Here is a 19,252-nt window from a genome sequence, read left to right as displayed (position 1 = left end):
CTAATCCAGTTATTTCCTCTTAAGCAATTATAAAATATGAAAATTGAATATTGTTAAAGATTTTATGTAAAGTTTATATGTTAGTTCGATGCGTTTCGCATTGAAGTCAGATTTTATTCTCTCAATTTCTATTTTAATTTAACTAAATATGTGAAATCTCATATTTTACTTTTTTAATTTTTATTTTAAATAAAATGTCTACATAAAATTAATTAATTATTTATTACATAAGTCTCATGAAAATATGAAATTATCCGAACGATTATATAAGCCTTCGATGAACAGCTTTGTCCATCAACATCATTATCCAAAATGAAGAAATCATCGTCATGTCTCAGCCAAGTTCTTTGGGTTGTCTTCACCATCATGCTATTCTTTAACCAATCTCACCAACACTTTCCCCCTCCGATATCCATTCCAAATCCCAGATTAATGAATGCTTACTTCGCTCTCCAAGCTTGGAAACAAGCAATCACTTCTGATCCCAACAACTTTACTGCCAATTGGAATGGTCCTGACGTCTGTCATTATAATGGCGTTTATTGTGCAACAGCTCCAGATGGCTCCCATACCTTAACGGTCGCCGGAATAGACCTGAATCACGCCAACATTGCTGGATGTTTGCCGGATGAGCTCGGCCTCCTCACGGACCTTTCTCTCTTTCACTTAAATTCTAACCGCTTCTCTGGTACTATCCCTGCTAGCTTTATTAATCTTCACCTTCTTTATGAGCTTGACGTTAGTAACAATCAATTTAGTGGTCCATTTCCTTGCGTTGTTCTTTATCTACCTTCACTCAAATATCTAGACATTAGATTCAATGAGTTCAATGGGGATATCCCAGAACAACTGTTTGAGCTGGAACTCGATGCACTTTTCCTTAACAATAACAAATTTGAGTCATCTTTGCCTCAAAATTTAGGCAACTCTCCGCTCTCTGTGTTTGTCGTGGCCAATAATAACATCAGGGGTTGCATCCCTCCAAGTTTGGCAAAAATGGGAGGGACCCTGGAAGAACTTATTCTCTCAAATTTGGGATTGACAGATTCTTTACGTCAAGATATAGGGATGTTGAAAGGTTTGAAAGTTCTTGATTTGAGCTTTAACCAGCTATGTGGACCATTGCCAGAGTCTATAGGAGAAATGAGGAACTTGGAGCAGCTAAATGTGGCTCATAACAAGTTGTCTGGTCAGGTTCCTAAGAGCATATGTTCCTTGCGTAACTTGCAGAATTTCACTTACTCGTTCAATTACATCGCCGGTGAGCCACCTGTGTGCATCATGTCGCCAGCGAAAGATGATAGAAGTAATTGTATTCCAAGTAGACCTTTGCAGCGATCTCCTGAAGAATGCAGGTCCTTTTACGCCAATCCTATTAATTGTGGTGCCATTACGTGCTCACGCAGCTAGAACCCCACCTGCAATCACCAGCTATACATCATTCACTCGGCACAACTGGCATTGCTATTGGTGGATCACTTCATTGGTTTTTCAACTAATGATCAAAGTAAAATTTTTATTAAAAACTCATTACTTCCTTTCTTTTTTGTGCAAGTACTGTAATACCATACTTTGTAAAATTCGTGTAATTGACCGATGAAACTGTATTCCATTATTTAGTTAACCCTGTTTAATATGTCTCTGTCTTTCCCAATCCAGCTCTAACTATGTATAAATGCATGCAATCATTTCATTAAAAAAAATAATTTAAATAAATTCTTATAAAATATAAGTAATTTTATTTTTTTTTTCAAAAAAAAAAAAATGCAGATAACTCGTTTCAAATCACCTTACCATGAACCACTCTGAACCGCTTCAAAAAGGGGTTCAAACTGAAATCGGTAGTCTCGAAACCATCTTTCCGACGGTCGTATGTAGGGGTGAGCATTCGGTCGGTTCGGTTTTGAACCGAACCGAATAAACCGAAAACCGAAATTTTAGTGTTTATGAAAATCGAACCGAACCGATTTTGGTCAGAAACCGAACCGAACCGGTTCGGTTCGGTTCGGTTTGATCGGTTTCGATTTTTAATAATTTTTTTATTTTTTACACTTTATTTTTAATATTTAAAATTTAATAAAATATTTTAATCTTAATATGATTTAATTTCTCTATATTATTAAAAAAATATATTATTATCACTAATCGGTTCGGTTCGATTTCATCTGATCAAAACCGAATCGAACTGAAATTTCTGAAATTAAAAACCGAACCGAACCGAAATATATAAAAAACTGAACCAAAATTTTAAATCGGTTCGGTTCAATCGGTTTTTTTGGTTTAAACCGAATACTGCTCACCCCTAGTCGTATGACAGTTTGATCGATAGTTCAAAAACCAAAACCGATGGTCCTGAACCGCGGCCAATGGCCACCCCAATATTTAGATGCGAGGACTCATCTTTGGACCTGCTTGGGCTGAGTTTGAAGTTTAGACTTCGGACGAGGCTAAAATGGCCCAGTGGGGTTTATGGAAACGACGTAGTTCACTTTCTTCTCGGAAAAACTCAAATGACAAATTTGCCCTCAAACTCCATAAAAAAGGACCAAATAACCTCAATCAATTTACAGAAAAAAGATGTCACACGATCAGTGATACCTATTTAACACAATACCGAAAATAGGGTTTTGATTCTCCGAAGGTTTTTGCGCGAGAGCCGTCTTCTTTTCACTTCCCTTCTAGGCTTCTACAGCTAAAGCTGAGCCCTTAGCTTCTCACCCCCATCAACCATGGCCGTCGGGTACAACCCTCTCTCTCTCTCTCTCTCTCTCTCTCTCTCTCTCTCGTCAAACTAGTTGATCTGTAATTTGGTTTTGCTGTTTTTATGCAGGAAGAACAAGAGGATTTCAAAGGGAAAGAAAGGAGGCAAGAAGAAGGCGTGAGTATTTCTATGAGTTTCCTCTCTGTTATTCATCAATATGAAGGTCTCAGAAATTCCAATTTTAATGGCATTTTGATATCTTATTTCATTTTTGTTTTGTTGGATAGAGCGGATCCATTTGCAAAGAAAGACTGGTACGATATAAAAGCTCCTTCTGTTTTCCAAGTGAAGAATGTGGGCAAGACTCTTGTTACCCGTACGCAGGGTACTAAGGTTTGTATGCCTTACATCTACATTTTGATATTTATCACCTCCTTATTTTATTTGGTCGTTGAAAGAAAAAAGAGGAAGGTTGCCATTGTTATATTGAATCTAAGTTTTGTATAATTGAGTCTGCTGGTTAAAATTCAACGACTATTTAGTATTAGTACTATTTTTACCACTTTGGTTGTTCCTAGCTGTGACGTCAATTTGCTCTGTTTGTTAGATGCTTATGTCTGCTATTGAAGTAGTTGAACTTGAAATTAGCCATGGGTCTAATAGTGGCTACTCTTTGTGTTAGTTTATTCTCGGATTTATGAGAGAAGTGTGGTGATGGATGAAATTGTTTAGAATCAGCTTTCTTTTCATGTCTTTTTTTATGGCTGAATTAGATTTGTGTTATGGATGATATGTGGTGTACGTGTTAGTTTCAGTCAGTATGAGACAGATTAAATCTTCAGTGCAACCATTATATACTTTAATTTTGTTTTGTTGTAAATATTGAATTTCATTGATAGTATCAACAGAAGTTTATCTAATTGTTCATGGTAAAGAACAAGTACGATAGATATAATGTTTTCTGATATACTTTTTGCTCAATATTGAATTTCCTTTTTCTGATGTATTTTCTTACAATTGCAGTGCACATTCTCCTTTTCTGTACCTCTCTCCCTTTTTCTGTTTGCAGCCCTGTTTTTAACTTGTTCTGTGTTATATTTTTGTTATGGTGCTTTTAATTGTGTATTAGCCTGCCATAACGACTCTTTCCTTATCTTTCAAGTTTATTCTTTGTGCTACATGGTATAGGTTTGTGTTCAGTGTGTAATGAAATGCACTATATAATTACTGCTTCCATGATATATATATATGTATATATATATATCACTAATCCACATTCTTTTGTAAACGTTACATCTCTTCTGGTTTCTAACAGATTGCTTCTGAAGGACTGAAACATCGTGTGTTTGAGATCTCTCTAGCTGACCTTCAGGGTGATGAGGATCATGCTTACAGAAAAATTCGGTTGAGAGCTGAAGATGTTCAAGGAAGGAATGTTCTGACAAATTTCTGGGTACGACAGATTGTAGAATTTTTATGCCTCTTTGTTACGGTGTTGTTTGAGAATTTAAAGAGTCTTGTTCTTGTCCGTTCCTTTTTCTTATTTTCTGCTGGTGCATGATATAGGGAATGGATTTTACAACAGACAAGTTGAGGTCTTTGGTGCGGAAATGGCAAACTTTGATTGAAGCTCATGTGGATGTGAAGACAACTGATAATTACACCTTGAGGATGTTCTGCATTGGGTTTACCAAGAGAAGACCAAACCAGGTCAAGAGGACTTGCTATGCTCAATCCAGCCAGATAAGACAGGTGAAGCATGACATTGCCTTAGAAGATGAATCTTCTTTTCTGAGTGTTTTTATTTTGGTTTGCTTGTAAATGACAATTGACAAAATTCTTCTTTTATTTACCAGATTCGTAGGAAAATGAGGGAGATCATGATAGCCCAAGCGTCGTCTTCTGATCTCAAGGATTTGGTTCGCAAGTTCATTCCTGAGATCATTGGCAAAGAAATTGAGAAGGCAACTTCAAGCATCTATCCTTTACAAAATGTCTTCATTCGGAAAGTAAAGATTTTGAAAGCTCCAAAATTTGATCTCGGAAAACTGATGGAGGCATGTCTTCTGCACTTCCGTTTGCTCCAATATTTACTTTTTTGGATCATGAGTTGAATGTGTTTTGATAATGTGTGCTGCTTCTGATGATTTTGCCATGTAAATAATGCAGGTTCATGGTGATTATTCAGAGGATGTAGGTGTGAAGTTGGAAAGGCCTGCTGATGAAACAATGGCTGAGGCTCCTGCTGAAGCTGCCGCATGAGCTTGAAATGATTTTGTTTTTGCTATTTTTTGAGTTACTGTTGATCTCCCTTTTTTCTAAATTGCAGACAATGCTTTAAGTTGCTGCACGTTTTTGTTTAGCGCGTCTTTCATTTAAATGAGATTCAGAATGGTTCTTTCTAGGACATGTTTTTGCACTTTTATCAAATAGTTGGCTACTTGTTGCCCAAAATTATACACATTTACATATTTCCCATTATTTGATTTGGAGGTGACTAGGACTTTTCACTTTTGTCGATTAGGGAATTTATGGATTCCATCTGTGATGCAAAATCGCGGATGTGTGGATAAAACATCGGTGTTCAAGCATTCTCTTGCTTTTTTTTTCAATTGTTGGAATTTTCAATTTTTCAAGAGCAGTAATATGCTAGATAAATTTTAAGCAATATATTTTGAATTTGTAAATGGAGATGATGAAACTGTCTGTTTAATTTGGCAAAAAGTTTTTCTTTAGCATTTGATAATTTCTTCACTTTCATGTGGAGGTGCCTTGGGGACATCCTCCCTACTAGTGCTATGCTTGCTCAAAAGTCTATTGATATTAGTAATCAGTGCTTATATAGTCTGGTTCTATGGGATCGCTATTCCATTTTCTTTGCCTCTCCCCCGAGGATCGTTCTTTCTGGTTTCTGCTGGGATTTAGATTGACGAGCCAATTGATTACTTTGTTGAGTTCTTCTCCTCATTGCTCTAGGCAGAGATGGTCAGTTGATATCGGAAGGCAGTATTGTTGCTCGTCAGCTTTGAAATCACCTGCTTTGACGGGGTAAAGATTCTGATATGCAGTGTGTTGTGGCTAATGGAGGACTGGCGACAGTTAGATGGGTTGCAACACCCAAGTGGGCTCCTTCGAATGCAATATCGATGCGTCCGATCATCTTTCCTAATTTTGTCTCTGCAAGTTTTGGTGCTGTGACCAGAGGATCTTATTCTTTTATTACTCGCATTTCTAGGACGCCTGCGGGGCATTGGAAACCCGTGGAAGCAGAAACATTGGGCCTCCATGAGGGCAAATAATAGGTCCCTCCTCTTCAGCTTCCATCTGTTTCCATTGAGATTGTATTCCATGGAGGTGTTTAAGGCTGTTAATTCCTCTGATGGCGACTTCTCAGAGTTGGAGCTATCATTAATGATTGTAAACATTATATTTTACACTCTAATTCTCTCTCCCTGAAGTGGGTTAGTAGGAAGGTTACTCGTAGTTGCCCACTCTCTAGATAGAGCTTCCCCCTCTTTTGGCTCTCCGTCTGTGTGGGTTAATTCTTGCTGTTGACTCGAGTTTCTAATATATTCTACAGATTCTCTTCCCAAAAAAAAATGAAAAATTTACGTGTTACTAAGAGAGATTGATGTATGGGATAAGAACATGCATCCCTCTAGGGAGTTACATGGAATAAGCTACCCTAGGTCATGGTACCCTGTCTTTTGGTGAAGTAATCAAATGCCAGATCCACATTGCAGAACTTTTCTGAAAGTAGTGAAATCGACCAAAATCTAATGGTCAGAATGGGATTTAACTCCATTCAGAAGGTGATCAAACCCATGGATACTTTTGGAAGAAAAAAAAAAACCATGGATACTAGGGCTAAATATTTTTAAGTTGTCCTAGCTGGGCCAATAAATAAAATTCTAAGTAGTAGTTCCGGTGAAGTGGAAAAGTAATCTGTTAGGCCATGAGTAAATTGCATAGCGTACTGTAGTATTCAGGGGTTGCGGCCCCAGCCAACTCCTGATCTGCTAAATAATTACTCTAGAAAAAAAGCCATAATGAAGAGCGATTGTCCAATTTGTATTCTCATACCAGCCATGTAGAGGTAAAAAGGCCGCACATGGGAGAGAGAGAAAATACCATGGCACTTCCTTTTCAGTGTGACATAATTATGTGGGTCAAGTGGCTGCCCACACTTCACTTGCTAGGACAAAACCCAACAAATTTTTGTAATTCTTTCCATCAACTTTTCAGAATCTTTGAAGGGAAGGGGTAGCATTGGCGCATAGCTGGCTACTACACTAAAAAACAGAAACAAAATATGGATCTTTATCTCTTTTGAATTGCTGGTCCATTGCTTTTCAGGATTTTCAAAGACAACTTGTCCTTCATGGTTGGTGCGAATTAAGAGTGGTAGACGTATCATACATAAGTCTTCCTCTTCCACCATAACATAAACATCCATTCACATACATATTGCTTTATCTACTTTCCTTCCACAATAATTTAAGAGAGAGAGAGACAAGGAAATCACATCACTTTCGGTCGGTGATTTTCCTGCTATAGTGCCTTTAAAGCACAATAGCTTGGGGCACAATAGCTTGGTATGCAGTAACCATCAAATTCTAGTTCGACAAAGAAATGTGAAAATGGCAATACAGTTCCTGCCAACATTAACTAGCCTTCATCTTCTTCAAACCCTTCATTCTTAAATCTCTATTTCACACATTAAGCTTCATTAGTCTTGGTTATCTAGTTATTAGAAGATGAAGAAATCCTGAGATTCACGTGGGAACAGTAAGTGAGTGCATAATACTGAACTTTATATTTTATATATAAAAAGTAGGTTGAAGAGTTGCATTCAATAAATATATTTTTTTAATAAATACGAGATCTCAAAACCTAATCTTCAATTTCTTTATAACTCTCTACGATAAAAAAATAAATAAAAGAGTTTTTCTTTCCAAATTTAGCTAAATGATTACCAACCTAGCTAATGATCTAATTAAGAACCATGGATCAATGTGCTCAGTGCTCACAGACCAGACAAGGTTTTGAGGTTTTTAACAAGGCTCGGCGAATTACCCCATGTGAACCCTGGGTCCATGCTCAACTCATCAAATCAACGGTGCAGATACAAAGGCCACCCATGTTGGAATCTCATATTACGTTACTGTACAAGAAAAAAAAAACAAGTTTCTTTCTGGAACTAATCCCTAGTTAACTTAATACAGTTAGTTTCATATGATTAGCCAATAGACATTGATGATGTAATCATAATTATGGCCCTTTAATCACTTATCTTTCTTCTTTTTGGGATGGTTAACCATGGCTCTTATCACCTCATTACCATTTTTGGCATTGATTAGCAAAGTTAAAAATGGAAAAAGTTGCCCTTTTTTTTTTTTAATCTCGGTAAATGTACGTATAGAAAGAAGAAGAATCTTTAAATATTTGCATCCTCTATCGAATTGTAGGAATACTATACAACGTAATAATATCGAAAAATAAATGAAAAACAATAAGATTTTTGACCAACCATTAATAAATAAAATTTAAAATAGTCTCTAAATTTAAAATAGTTTTTTTTTTATATATATTTTCAATCTGCCCTATACCACAAATCTCTTTACTTTGAAATTTAGCATAAGATTATAGATTTTTTTTTTTTAATTCTTTGTCTTGGAAAGCATGAGAAAAGGATCCATTATGATTTTCCTTCCATATTAAACAAAGTTCTCTTCCATTTTTATCTTTACGTATTATAAATTATTAATTGTTAAAGAAGGGCCACCATGCTTCTTTACAAATTTTCTCATGCAACCCTTATTTAATCAATTGGAAAAAAGAATATTATAATTTTTTTCTTTCTTTTTATAAGAGTTTAGTATGTGTATTATATATTTAAGAATATTGCTGAATAAATTCTCGTTAATGCTAGTAATTTGATTCAAAAAGTTGAATTCAATCCTAAAAATGTTTCCTAATAATTAAATTATTGAATAATTTTTTTCTGAATTGATTGAATAATGATTGCAAGAGAAAATTTGAAAAAGAAGTCATGATGGCCATTTAATTAATAATTAATAAATTTAATACATTAACAAGGAAAAACAAAAATGGAAGTGAATTATATTTAATATAGAATGAAATTGTAACGGATCATTTCTTTCTATTTTCCAAAATAAAGAATTAATAAAATATATAATTTACGCCAACTAGTTTATTGTATATTGACACATAGTGCATATTATTAATTAAAATTTAATTATTCTATAATTTCTAAAATTTCATATTTTTTTAATTATTTATGTTTTATTAATAAATTAACGGAAGTAAATTATTTAAATTTGTATGTGAAATAATAATTTCATTATTATTGTGTAAAAATTTTAAAATAAAATAGTACTCGGAAAAGTTAAATAGAGTAAAATTATTTTCCAGCATGTGTCCATTTAATCATGGTTGGTGCCGACACGTCCTCTACCAAGATGGAGAAACTTGGAAGGAACTTTTATGAATTAATGTGAGCCTCAATTTATCTGATTAAGAGATGCTACCATCTTAATTATTAATTTATAACCTTAATTTTATAAATAATCTAAATAAAAATAGGAAGAAAAATAAACCCAAGATCTGAATTTTTTTTTTTAAGGAAAAAAGAAATCATATAGAAGCTTCCTTTGTGTTTTGTAAAGGGCATGTGATGGCATGATTAAATAATTAATTTAAGAAATTATTTTACTAAAAAAATTGTGATAAAATCAAGCAGGGACATGGAATCAGAATCAAAATTATATTTCTTATAAAGAAATATTTAATATGTGAATGTGCTGGAAATTAAATTGCATGCTGATCTATTAGGACAATAAAGTCAACAGTCAACAACTTGCTAATGTGGCAGTTGATATTCTCATGCCAATAAAATTAATAATTAGATGTATTTTATTTAATTTTTATATAAATTTTATGACTAGAATTTTATTATAATAAATTAAATATTTTAAATTTAATAAATACATAATTCTATAAAATAACTAATGAACAATATTTTATTTTGGATAATTTCAAATTTTTTTTATAAATCAATAAAATGATTAAATTTGAAATTCATATAGTATTAGATATATCATGAATCAGGAAGAATTGTTCAAAGATTGAATTTCCATTTTCCTTTTAGTGAGGATTAAGTTGAGAATTCCATTTTTGAAAAAAAAAAAAATGTAGAATCGGTTGCAGAGAAAGAGAAGTCAGAATTGGGAACCCAAGAAGGAACATAATTGAGATCTTAAGCAATGGCAGATTAGTCATTTGACTTGCTTTTTCATGGTCCTCTGCCTGTCCCAATTTCAATGGCAACGACAAGAAATACTCAAAAACTGAAGAGTGTGACCGTTTATCAGTATCTCCACATTAATCAAATTATAAGACTCATTAATCCCATGCTCCTGATATGAACCCACATGTGTATATGCTGTAAAATATCCTCTTCTACCAAAAATTTCTCACTTTTATCTTCCTTTTGTCAGCCTTTTCACAGTAAAACTCACCGGTTTTCAGAATATAATGCTGATGCCTCATTGTGGAGAGAGAAAGGAGGACGCTATGAGTGAACGTTTCTGAGTTTGTTAGAGAGAGAAAATGGGGTGACTAGAACGATGTGCAGCTGGGAGTTTAGCATCGCAGCTGCTAATCACTACCCATTACTGGGTTCCGTTCTTTGGGTAGGTTTTTGATCCGCAGTGGCCAAAGAGTAAGCCCTTTTTTTTTTTTTTTGCAGTTCTGTGGGTACCCATTTGGTTGAAGTTTCATCTTTTTTATTTTGTTGTTTACTTGTTTTGGATGTTAGTCGCTACTAGCGGATGCATACGAGATCAGTTTTTGTTCATAGTCGTGGTAGTTCATTCGAGATTATTATTTTTTCCATAGGTGTTTCCACAAAGATTGCGTTTTTATACTCCTTTGGATCATCGACTACTAGATTTGATTTCGCTGAATTTTTTTTTGGAAAAAAAATTAGTCACTGTGTCTAGGTGTTTTAATGTTCCTTTCTTTATCTGCAAAAGGACTTCTCTGGAGTCATACAGGCAGTCATTTTTAATGATGCATATTACTGCTTCTTGCCTAATGGACTTGGGAGATCTAAAGAATACATGATTCTTCAATATATAGCCCCCTGGTTTCTCTTTGATTGATTTGTATTTGGTTTTGTTTTCACATTGTTTGACTATATCTTCACTGTTTTTTGACAACTTACAGGTTTGATGATCTTACTTTTCATTTCCCTTCAATTTACAATTTTAAATTGACTGAAGCGAGTGAGTTCCTTTGGCTGGAGAAATAGTGGTCTGTTGTTCAATTGAGCAGGTAGTCTGCATAGAATTCTGTAAATTTGGAGCATATCTACTTGAAATGTTAGTAATTTTATGATTCTCGATGTTCTAGGCGTGCAAGAAGTGAAACAAAGATCTTGCAGGCTCTACAAGAGTTTTAAGTGAGCAGCTGGAAGCAGTTAAGTACCAGTATAAGTCTGGCCTGGATCCAATACTTGGGTTTCTATTACTGGTGCAAGGACCCGACCTTTGCAAAGTCCATACCAGTAGCTTTGTTGCTAGCTGGAATCATGGCAACCTTGTCACATTCTGAATCCAGGCGATTGTATTCCTGGTGGTGGGATAGCCACAATAGCCCCAAGAATTCGAAATGGCTTCAGGAAAATCTCACAGGTCTCTGTTCTCTTCCTAGATCTTGGTGAATTGTCTTGTTGTGTAATGAGCTGGTCTTTAGTGCATTGTATTCTAGAAAATGTAAGATTATATATTTACATGTGTTACTAAGAGCTGGTCTTTAGTGCATTGTATTCTAGAAAATGTAAGATTATATATTTATATGTGTTACTAAGAGCTGGTCTTCCAAAGACTTCACTACTAAAATTAGTTAACAGCAGTATCAATGTTACTGGCTTTAATATAAAATCGATAGGTGAGCCCTTCTGAAAAAAAGAAATGAAGAATACGACAAAGGAAAAAGGGGAATGAATAAATGAAATTTTCCTGTCTACTAGTGTTCTGACTTGACATTTGGTAGATTTGGTAGTATGGAATCATATTTCAGAGAAGCTTAGGTTGTCATAATTGATAATGGGCTCAAACGTTTGATAATGGTAGTACTGAATGTTTGTTCAGGAAACAATAAGATATAGATTAAGCTAACCCTGGAGCTTTAGTTTTATGAGATGAACCTTTTGCAGTATCAAACCATGAAAACCTTGGTTCAAAACAACTGCTCTTGAATTTTTTATCTACAAAACACTTAATTGATGGGTTTTAAGATTTCCAACCTGATAATTTCAAATGATGAGTTTTCCTTGCATAATAGTTATAAGATAATATCAATCCTGAACTTCCTATGTATATTATCAATTTAAGGACCGGATTAACTAAATAATTTCCTGAACTTAAAGTTTCACCCCTGTGATAAAAGAAAACCACAAAAAAATTCATCATTCTTTTATAAAATCCTGGTATTTTAATTGATTGGAAGGAGCTATTATCTTGTAAAGTTTAAAAAAATGTCTTTGTAATAGTAGTGGCTGGCATTCAGCAGTAGTGTAAAAAACCATGAAACTTTTATCTATTTACAGATTGTAACAGCATATGCAGGATTTCAACAGTTTTGCATACTGATCCATAGATGCTAATACAATTTTCCTGAAATTTCATATGTTCTTTTCTTTTTGTTATTGTGACATTTATGCAGAACATCACAGTTAAAGACCTTAAACAATGCATTTGTGCAGCATATACATATGGGCCATGTAGCTTCTTCTTGATCAAGTTATATAAAATTTTCATGTGTGTGAGTGCACTTTTGAGTTATCCTTCACATCTCGCTGCTGGTTGAGACCAACTTAAATGAAATCTTTTTCTCTTTTAACTAATTTTTGGATTAGAGTTCTGCAAATATATTTTATTGGTTCCTTAGTACACGTTCTTTCAATAGAGAAATAGATGTGGATAGTTCAATAGAATATCACCCTCTCATTGTACATCATGAAAATTATAAAAGCTCTTAATCTTATTTGCTATAATTTGCAAGAGGTAGTAGAGCTATGCTAAGTTTTCACTGGTTAGCTCTTAGTAAGAAATTGAACTGTTATTTACATATATTTTTGCAATTCATGGGCCATTCTCTCAATGAACAAATAAATCTGTTTAAACAGATATGGATGCCAAAGTAAAAGCAATGATCAAGCTTATTGAAGAGGATGCAGATTCATTTGCAAGGAGAGCAGAAATGTACTATAAAAAACGTCCAGAGCTGATGAAGTTGGTTGAGGAGTTCTACCGTGCTTATCGTGCACTAGCAGAGAGGTATGATCATGCAACCGTGGAGCTTCGGCAAGCCCATCGAACCATGGCAGAAGCATTTCCAAACCAAGTACCTTTTGTGCTGGCTGATGATTCCCCATCAAGCTCTTCAGGTCCTGAAGGTGAGCCTCACACACCAGAAATGCCACATCCAATTCGTGCATTACTCGACCCAGATGACTTGCATAAGGATGCCCTAGGACTCTCTTCGGCCAACCTACACACAATGAAAAGCAATGGAGGATATTCAGAAGGATCAGATTCTGGAATTAGCAGAAAGGGATTAAAACAGCTCAATGATATGTTTGGGTCAGGAGTAATGATTTCAAAAGTTTCAGAAGGAAAAATGAAAAAAAGCCCAAACATCCATGAAATGGTGGAAGATGAAACTGAAGTTCAGAACTTGAAGAAAACTCTTGCAGAGATTCAAGCTGAAAAGGAAGCTGTTCTTCTTCAGTATCAGCAGAGCTTGCAGAAGTTATCTGGCCTGGAAAAAGAACTTAAGGAAGCTGGAGGACTTGAAGAAAGAGCAAGCAGAGCTGAAATTGAAGTTAAAATCCTGAAGGAAACCCTTGTGAAATTAGAATCTGAGAGGGATGTTGGTCTTCTTCAGTACAACAAATGTTTGGAAAGAATTTCTAGTATGGAGAATATGATCTCTCTGACACAGGAGGATGCAAAGGGACTTACTGAGAGAGCAATTAAAGCAGAAATAGAAGCTCAAAATCTCAAGCAAGAACTTTCTGCGCTGGAAACTGACAAGGAAGTTGGTCTTCTTCAGTACAACCAGTGTCTTGACTTGATATCAACTTTGGAGAATAAAATCTCTCTTGCAGAGGCAAAGGCAAAAATCCTTAATGAGCAAACTGAAAGAGCAGAATCTGAAGTTAAAGCATTGAAGGAAGCTCTTGCTAGGTTGAACAAAGAGAAAGAAGCTATGGAAATTCGGTATGAGCAGTGTTTGGAGAGAATGGCTAAAATGGAGTCTGAACTTTCTCATGCCCAAGATGATGTCAAAAGACTCAACAGTGAAGTTCTGACTGGGGCTGCAAAATTGAAAGATGCAGACGAGCAGTTTTTACTGTTAGAGAGATCAAATCAGTCTCTGCACTTGGAGGCAGATAGTCTGGCAGAGAAGATAGCAACAAAGGATCAAGAACTTTTGGAGAAAGAAAATGAATTGGAGAAACTTCAAACTTCACTGCAATATGAGCACTCACGGTTTGTTCAAATTGAAACTGCATTGCAAACTTTGCAGAAGTTGCACTCTCAGTCTCAAGAGGAGCAGGGAGCATTGGCGCAAGAACTTCAGAGGAAGCTTCAGTTGTTGAAGGACTTGGAGATATGCAACAATGACCTGCAGGAAGATCTCCAATGGTTCAAGGAAGAGAACCAGAGTCTTGGTGCATTGAACAGTTCTTCAAGAACTTCAATAATGAATTTACAAAATGAAATTCTAAGCCTGAAGGAAGTGAAAGAAAAACTGGAAATGGATCTGACCCAGCAAGTGGCCCAAAGTAATTTTCTGCAGGAAGAGATCCAACATTTGAAGGAGGAGATTGAGGGTTTGAATCAGAGATATCAAGATTTAATAGGACAATTGTGCTCATTAGGTCTGGATCCTCAGTGCCTGAATTCAGCCATCAAGGACATCAAGGACTTGCAAGATGAGAACTTGAAGCTGAAAGAAGTTTGCAAAAAGGACAGAGATGAAAAAGAAGATCTCTATGGGAAGTTGAGGGACATGAATGAGCTTCTGCAGAGGAATGTTGCTCTGGAGAGATCCCTATCAGAACTGAATGGCAAGTTGCAAGGATCAATAGAGAGGGTTAAAGAATTTCAGGAGTCCTGCCAGTTTCTTCAAGGAGAAAAATCCAGTCTTGTGGCTGAAAAAGCCATCCTGCTTTCTCAGCTGCAAACTATGACAGAGAATATGCAAAAGCTCTTGGACAAAGATGCCATGCTGGAGAATTCACTCTCTCATGCAAATGTTGAACTTGAAGGTTTAAGGGAAAAGTCAAAAGGTTTGGGAGAATTCTGTCAGATGCTCAAAGATGAGAAATCCAATCTTCAAAATGAAAGAAGCATCCTCTTGAGTCAGCTTGAAAATGTTGAACAGAGACTGGGAAACCTAGAAAGGAGGTTTACAAGATTGGAAGATAAATATACTGATCTGGAGAAGGAGAAAGAATTAGCACTTTGTGAAGTAAGAGAATTGCAGAGTTACCTGGGTGTAGAAAAACAAGAGCGTGCGAGTTATATACAGTCTAGTGAATCCCGATTGACAGATCTGGAGAGCCAGGTCCTTCTCCTCATAGAAGAAAGTAAGTCAAGTAAGAAAGAATTTGAAGAAGAACTAGACAAGGCTGCAAATGCTCAGGTTGAGATCTTCATCTTGCAGAAGTTTATTCAAGATTTGGAAGAGAAGAATTTGTCTGTGCTGGTTGAATGCAAGAAACATATTGAGGCATCCAAATTGTCGAACAAACTAATATCAGAGTTGGAGTCTGAGAATCTTGAGCAGCAAGTGGAAGTAGAATTCTTATTGGACGAAATTGAAAAGCTGAGGATGGGAATACATCAAGTGTTCAGGGCTCTTCAATTTGATCCATTCAATGAGCATGAAGATGGGATTGAAGAAGAGCAGATTCCTCTTCTCCAGATTTTGGATAACATCAAGGACCTAAAAGGTACACTTCAGAGAAATGAGGATGAGAAGCAACAACTGGCGGTTGAGAACTTAGTTCTCTTAACTTTACTTGGAGAACTAAGATCAGAGGGTACTGAACTCGAGTCTGAGAAGAAACTCCTTAAGAGGGAGATTGACATGATGTTGGAGCACTGTAATCTTCTGCAAAAGGATAAGCATGAACTGCTGGAGATGAACAAGCAACAGAGGTTGGAAATAAGTAAAGGAGAGAAGCAGCAAGAAGTATTAAAGGCTGAATTGGAAACTCAACATTGGAATCTTGAGAGTTTTCAGGGTTCTTACCGGGCATTGCAAGAAGAAAACTTCAAGGCACTTGAAGAAAACAGATCTTTACTTGAGAAAATTTCATATCTGAAAGAGGAAGTGCATACACTTGAGGAGGAAAACAGTGAATCTCTCCGGGAAGTACTGGCTCTCAATAGCATATCATCAGTTTTCAAGAGCTTTGGGAGTGAGAAAGTTGAGGAACTTGGAGCACTTACTGAAGATATCAAATGTCTCCATGTGCTTAACAATGACCTCAAGAAGAAGGTCGAGATGTTGGGGCAGAAGCTGGAAGCAAAAGAAACCGAAAGCCTCCATCTTAATGAAACGATTGAGAAATTGCACCAGGAGCTTCAAGAAGGGAAAGACTTAACTCATCAATTGAACTATCAAATATTAATTGGGCAGGATTTTCTCCAACAAAAAGCTGCTGAGCTTTTAGAAGTGGAACGAAAGCTTAAGGCTGCGCATAACTTGAATGTGGAATTGTGCATAACTGTTGAGGAACTGAAGAGGGAATGTGAAGAATCAAAAATGGCCAGGGAGAATATAGAGAAGCAGATTATTGAGTTTTCCAATTGTAGCATAATTCAGAATGTGGAAATTGAATGTCTTAAAGAAGCAAATGAAAATCTGGAGTCAGAAGCAAGTATGTTATGCAAGGAAGTTGCAGAACGAAGAACTAGGGAAGAGAACTTGAGTTTGGAGTTACAAGACAGGAGCAACGAGTTTGAGCTCTTTGAAGCTGAGGCTTCCTCATTCTATTTTGATCTTCAGATATCCTCCATACGTGAGGTTTTTCTTGAAAATAAGGTTCATGAACTGACTGAAGTTTGTGAGAATCTTGAAGGTGAAAATGCAACCAAGGATATCAAAATTGAAGAGATGAAAGAAAGATTTGGCTTCCTGGAAACTGAAATTGGAGAAATGAAGGCTCAGTTGTCTGCATATGCTCCAGTCATAGCTTCTCTAAGAGATAATATAGAATCCCTTGAGCGCAATGCCCTTCTTTGTACAAGATTTATGGCGGCTTGCAATCAAAGGCAGATGGTATAGTTCTTGCGCCCCTTAAGGATTAACCTTGAAGCAATTTCGTAGATCAGAGTCCTTGTTTTCCTCTCTTTTCAATGGATAGCTCAAAAAGAAGAAACTGATTTTATAGGACATGACATAAGTTTTTTTGCGCCTAACCATCCAATTTACGTTCTACTTAGAGAAACTTGCTTATCTGATTTGACAGCTTTAAGATTTAAATTTCTACTAGCGATTGCTTTACTAATTTACATATTTTTAAAATGCCACGTGAATGATGAGGATTTTAATGGGTTAGTGCTCTTATGCTTTGCAAATTTCACTATGGCAGAAATATATGTATTTCAGAATTCCAAGCGAGTTGCGCCATCAGGCCTAGTGTTGTTCTATACAGAAGTGTGCATTACTAATATGTTATATTTTCTTGTTGTGTCATCAGAATGTGGATTCTATTCAACTTCAGGAAATCAGCAAACAAGAACTCATATGCGATGAAAGAGTGCCAGATGGAATTTCGGATTTGCTCTACATACAAAATAGAATTAAGGCGGTTGAGAAGGCAGTAGTCAAAGAAATGGATAGGCTTGTAATACAGGGAAGAGAAACTACCGATGTCAAGCTAGAATCTTCCATGAAAGGAGCTCAACAGTTGGAATTTAGGGTACAGAAGGAAGAGATGGAGCTTGAAAATGAACCTAGTAAAGCTGAAATTTCTGAAGTGAAGATTGGGATTTCGATGAAAGACATTCCACTTGATCAGGTTTCAGATTGTTCATTGTATAGGAGAAGCAAGATGGAGAGTTCTGAGCCTGATAATCAAATGCTCAAGCTATGGGAATCTGCTGAGCAAGACCGTAAACCTGATCCAGTGGCTCGAGTCGCACAAAAGCAGGCAGCTGCACAGTTGGAGACTGTCTATGCACATCGTCAGTTCCAAGACGCCAATGAGAAGAATAAGAATCCCACATTAGAGTTACAGGTTGAGAGGGAAGTGGGAATTGATAAGCTAGAGGTGTCCACAAGAATCAATAAAGAGCCAAATCAAGAAGGCAAGAGAAGAAAGATAGTGGAGCGACTTGCTTCTGATGCCCAGAAATTAACGTCTCTTCAAACAACTGTATCAGAATTGAAGAAGAAACTGGAGATGAAAAGGAGAAAGAAAGCTAATGATGCTGAATTGGAGAGAGTGAAAAGACAGTTACAAGAAGTCGAGGAGGCTGTCTCGCAACTGGTAGATGCTAACGATCAATTGACAAAAGACATTGAAGAATGTCCCTCATCTTCAGAAGGAAGCACTTCAATAGCATCAGAAGAGAATGGCAATGCCCACAGAAAAAGACTGACAGAAAAAGCACGGAAAGCATCAGAGCAGATTGGACGGCTACAATTTGAGATACAGGGCATCCAGTACAGTCTATTGAAACTGGAGGACGCGAAGAAAAACAGAAGTAAACTCAGGTTTCCTGGAAGTAAAACAGGTATCCTCTTGAGGGACTTCTTCTACAGTGGTAGTAAGAAAAGTATCAGAAAGAGGAAGAAGGCTCGTTTCTGCGGTTGTGCAAGGCCGTCTTCCTATGAAGATTGAGGCGACCGCTCAAGGAGAAGCGATTGATTTTGTTAACTAAAATTTCTTCAAAATTTCATGATGTTTAAGAGAACATTTCTTGTAATAGTTTGTTTGATGTCCCTTTTAGCCTAGCCTAGGAGAACAGTAAGAACTAGCCTTGTCTAGCAGTAATAAGCTGTTTCTGTCAGCATGTTTTAATCGTGTTAATTCAGTTGAACAGTATCGATGTAGCATCAATTTCTTGGATATCTATCCGGAATGCAGGAATTTTCTTGCTGCCAAATTGTAATTGAAGCCGAAAGGTGTGAACAAGGCACTGTACTTCTCATCTTGAGAGATGAAAATGAATACAAAATCAGCATATAATAGTTTCATATTTAATGTGGTTGTGCGAATCTGAGTTTCGTCCATCTCAGGCAAAAGCCAAAACGTACACCCGCCCTCTTCCTACTAACGGAGGCCGGCCCAGCAGTGTGCAAATCAAAATAAAAAATTTTCAGATAAAAGCGAAAAACTGATGGACTATATTCACTCATCAGCTTCCTTGAATATGATTTCGCATCAGTTGGCTTGCAATCAAACACTTGCATGTTGAACTAACCTACGCTTGATATGAT

General features: G+C 36.3%; 3 protein-coding genes across 4 annotated transcripts; all 3 read left to right on the top strand.

The window, feature by feature from the left end:
- Positions 1 to 277: 277 nt before the first annotated feature.
- LOC110602573 (leucine-rich repeat extensin-like protein 6) lies at positions 278 to 1,661 on the top strand. The gene has a single exon (XM_021740123.2). The coding sequence runs from the start codon at positions 313 to 315 to the stop codon at positions 1,408 to 1,410; it is 1,098 nt and encodes a 365-aa protein (XP_021595815.1). The 5' UTR covers positions 278 to 312; the 3' UTR covers positions 1,411 to 1,661.
- A 923-nt stretch (positions 1,662 to 2,584) lies between these two features.
- On the top strand, positions 2,585 to 5,182 carry LOC110600761 (40S ribosomal protein S3a). The gene is made up of 7 exons (XM_021737625.2): positions 2,585 to 2,740; positions 2,831 to 2,878; positions 2,989 to 3,094; positions 4,017 to 4,154; positions 4,268 to 4,453; positions 4,558 to 4,758; positions 4,871 to 5,182. The coding sequence occupies exons 1-7, from the start codon at positions 2,730 to 2,732 to the stop codon at positions 4,961 to 4,963; spliced, it is 783 nt and encodes a 260-aa protein (XP_021593317.1). The 5' UTR covers positions 2,585 to 2,729; the 3' UTR covers positions 4,964 to 5,182.
- A 4,824-nt stretch (positions 5,183 to 10,006) lies between these two features.
- On the top strand, positions 10,007 to 18,918 carry LOC110601678 (protein NETWORKED 1A). Of its 2 annotated transcripts, none has more exons than XM_021738904.2 (5): positions 10,007 to 10,416; positions 10,952 to 11,059; positions 11,138 to 11,418; positions 12,915 to 17,086; positions 17,508 to 18,918. In XM_021738904.2, the coding sequence occupies exons 3-5, from the start codon at positions 11,316 to 11,318 to the stop codon at positions 18,651 to 18,653; spliced, it is 5,421 nt and encodes a 1,806-aa protein (XP_021594596.1). In that variant the 5' UTR covers positions 10,007 to 10,416; positions 10,952 to 11,059; positions 11,138 to 11,315; the 3' UTR covers positions 18,654 to 18,918. The 2 variants fall into 2 exon arrangements, with proteins under 2 accessions (XP_021594596.1, XP_021594597.1); XM_021738905.2 differs by having other exon boundaries at positions 10,007 to 10,445.
- Positions 18,919 to 19,252: the final 334 nt, after the last annotated feature.

This window comes from Manihot esculenta, chromosome 15 (genome assembly GCF_001659605.2).
Source record: "Manihot esculenta cultivar AM560-2 chromosome 15, M.esculenta_v8, whole genome shotgun sequence".
Lineage (NCBI taxonomy): Eukaryota > Viridiplantae > Streptophyta > Magnoliopsida > Malpighiales > Euphorbiaceae > Manihot > Manihot esculenta.
Note: the sequence above shows the minus strand (reverse complement) of the source record. Positions and strands in the feature narration are given on the sequence as shown.

Excerpts from the sequence above, each read along its gene's own strand:
- LOC110602573 (XM_021740123.2), top strand. The coding sequence starts at position 313 with ATGAAGAAATCATCGTCATGTCTCAGCCAAGTTCTTTGGGTTGTCTTC.
- LOC110600761 (XM_021737625.2), top strand. Across the intron at positions 3,095-4,016 it reads CCCGTACGCAGGGTACTAAG|ATTGCTTCTGAAGGACTGAA; the intron begins GTTTGTATGCCT and ends GGTTTCTAACAG. Across the intron at positions 4,155-4,267 it reads ATGTTCTGACAAATTTCTGG|GGAATGGATTTTACAACAGA; the intron begins GTACGACAGATT and ends TGCATGATATAG.
- LOC110601678 (XM_021738904.2), top strand. The coding sequence starts at position 11,316 with ATGGCAACCTTGTCACATTCTGAATCCAGGCGATTGTATTCCTGGTGG. Across the intron at positions 11,419-12,914 it reads GCTTCAGGAAAATCTCACAG|ATATGGATGCCAAAGTAAAA; the intron begins GTCTCTGTTCTC and ends CTGTTTAAACAG. Across the intron at positions 17,087-17,507 it reads CTTGCAATCAAAGGCAGATG|AATGTGGATTCTATTCAACT; the intron begins GTATAGTTCTTG and ends TTGTGTCATCAG.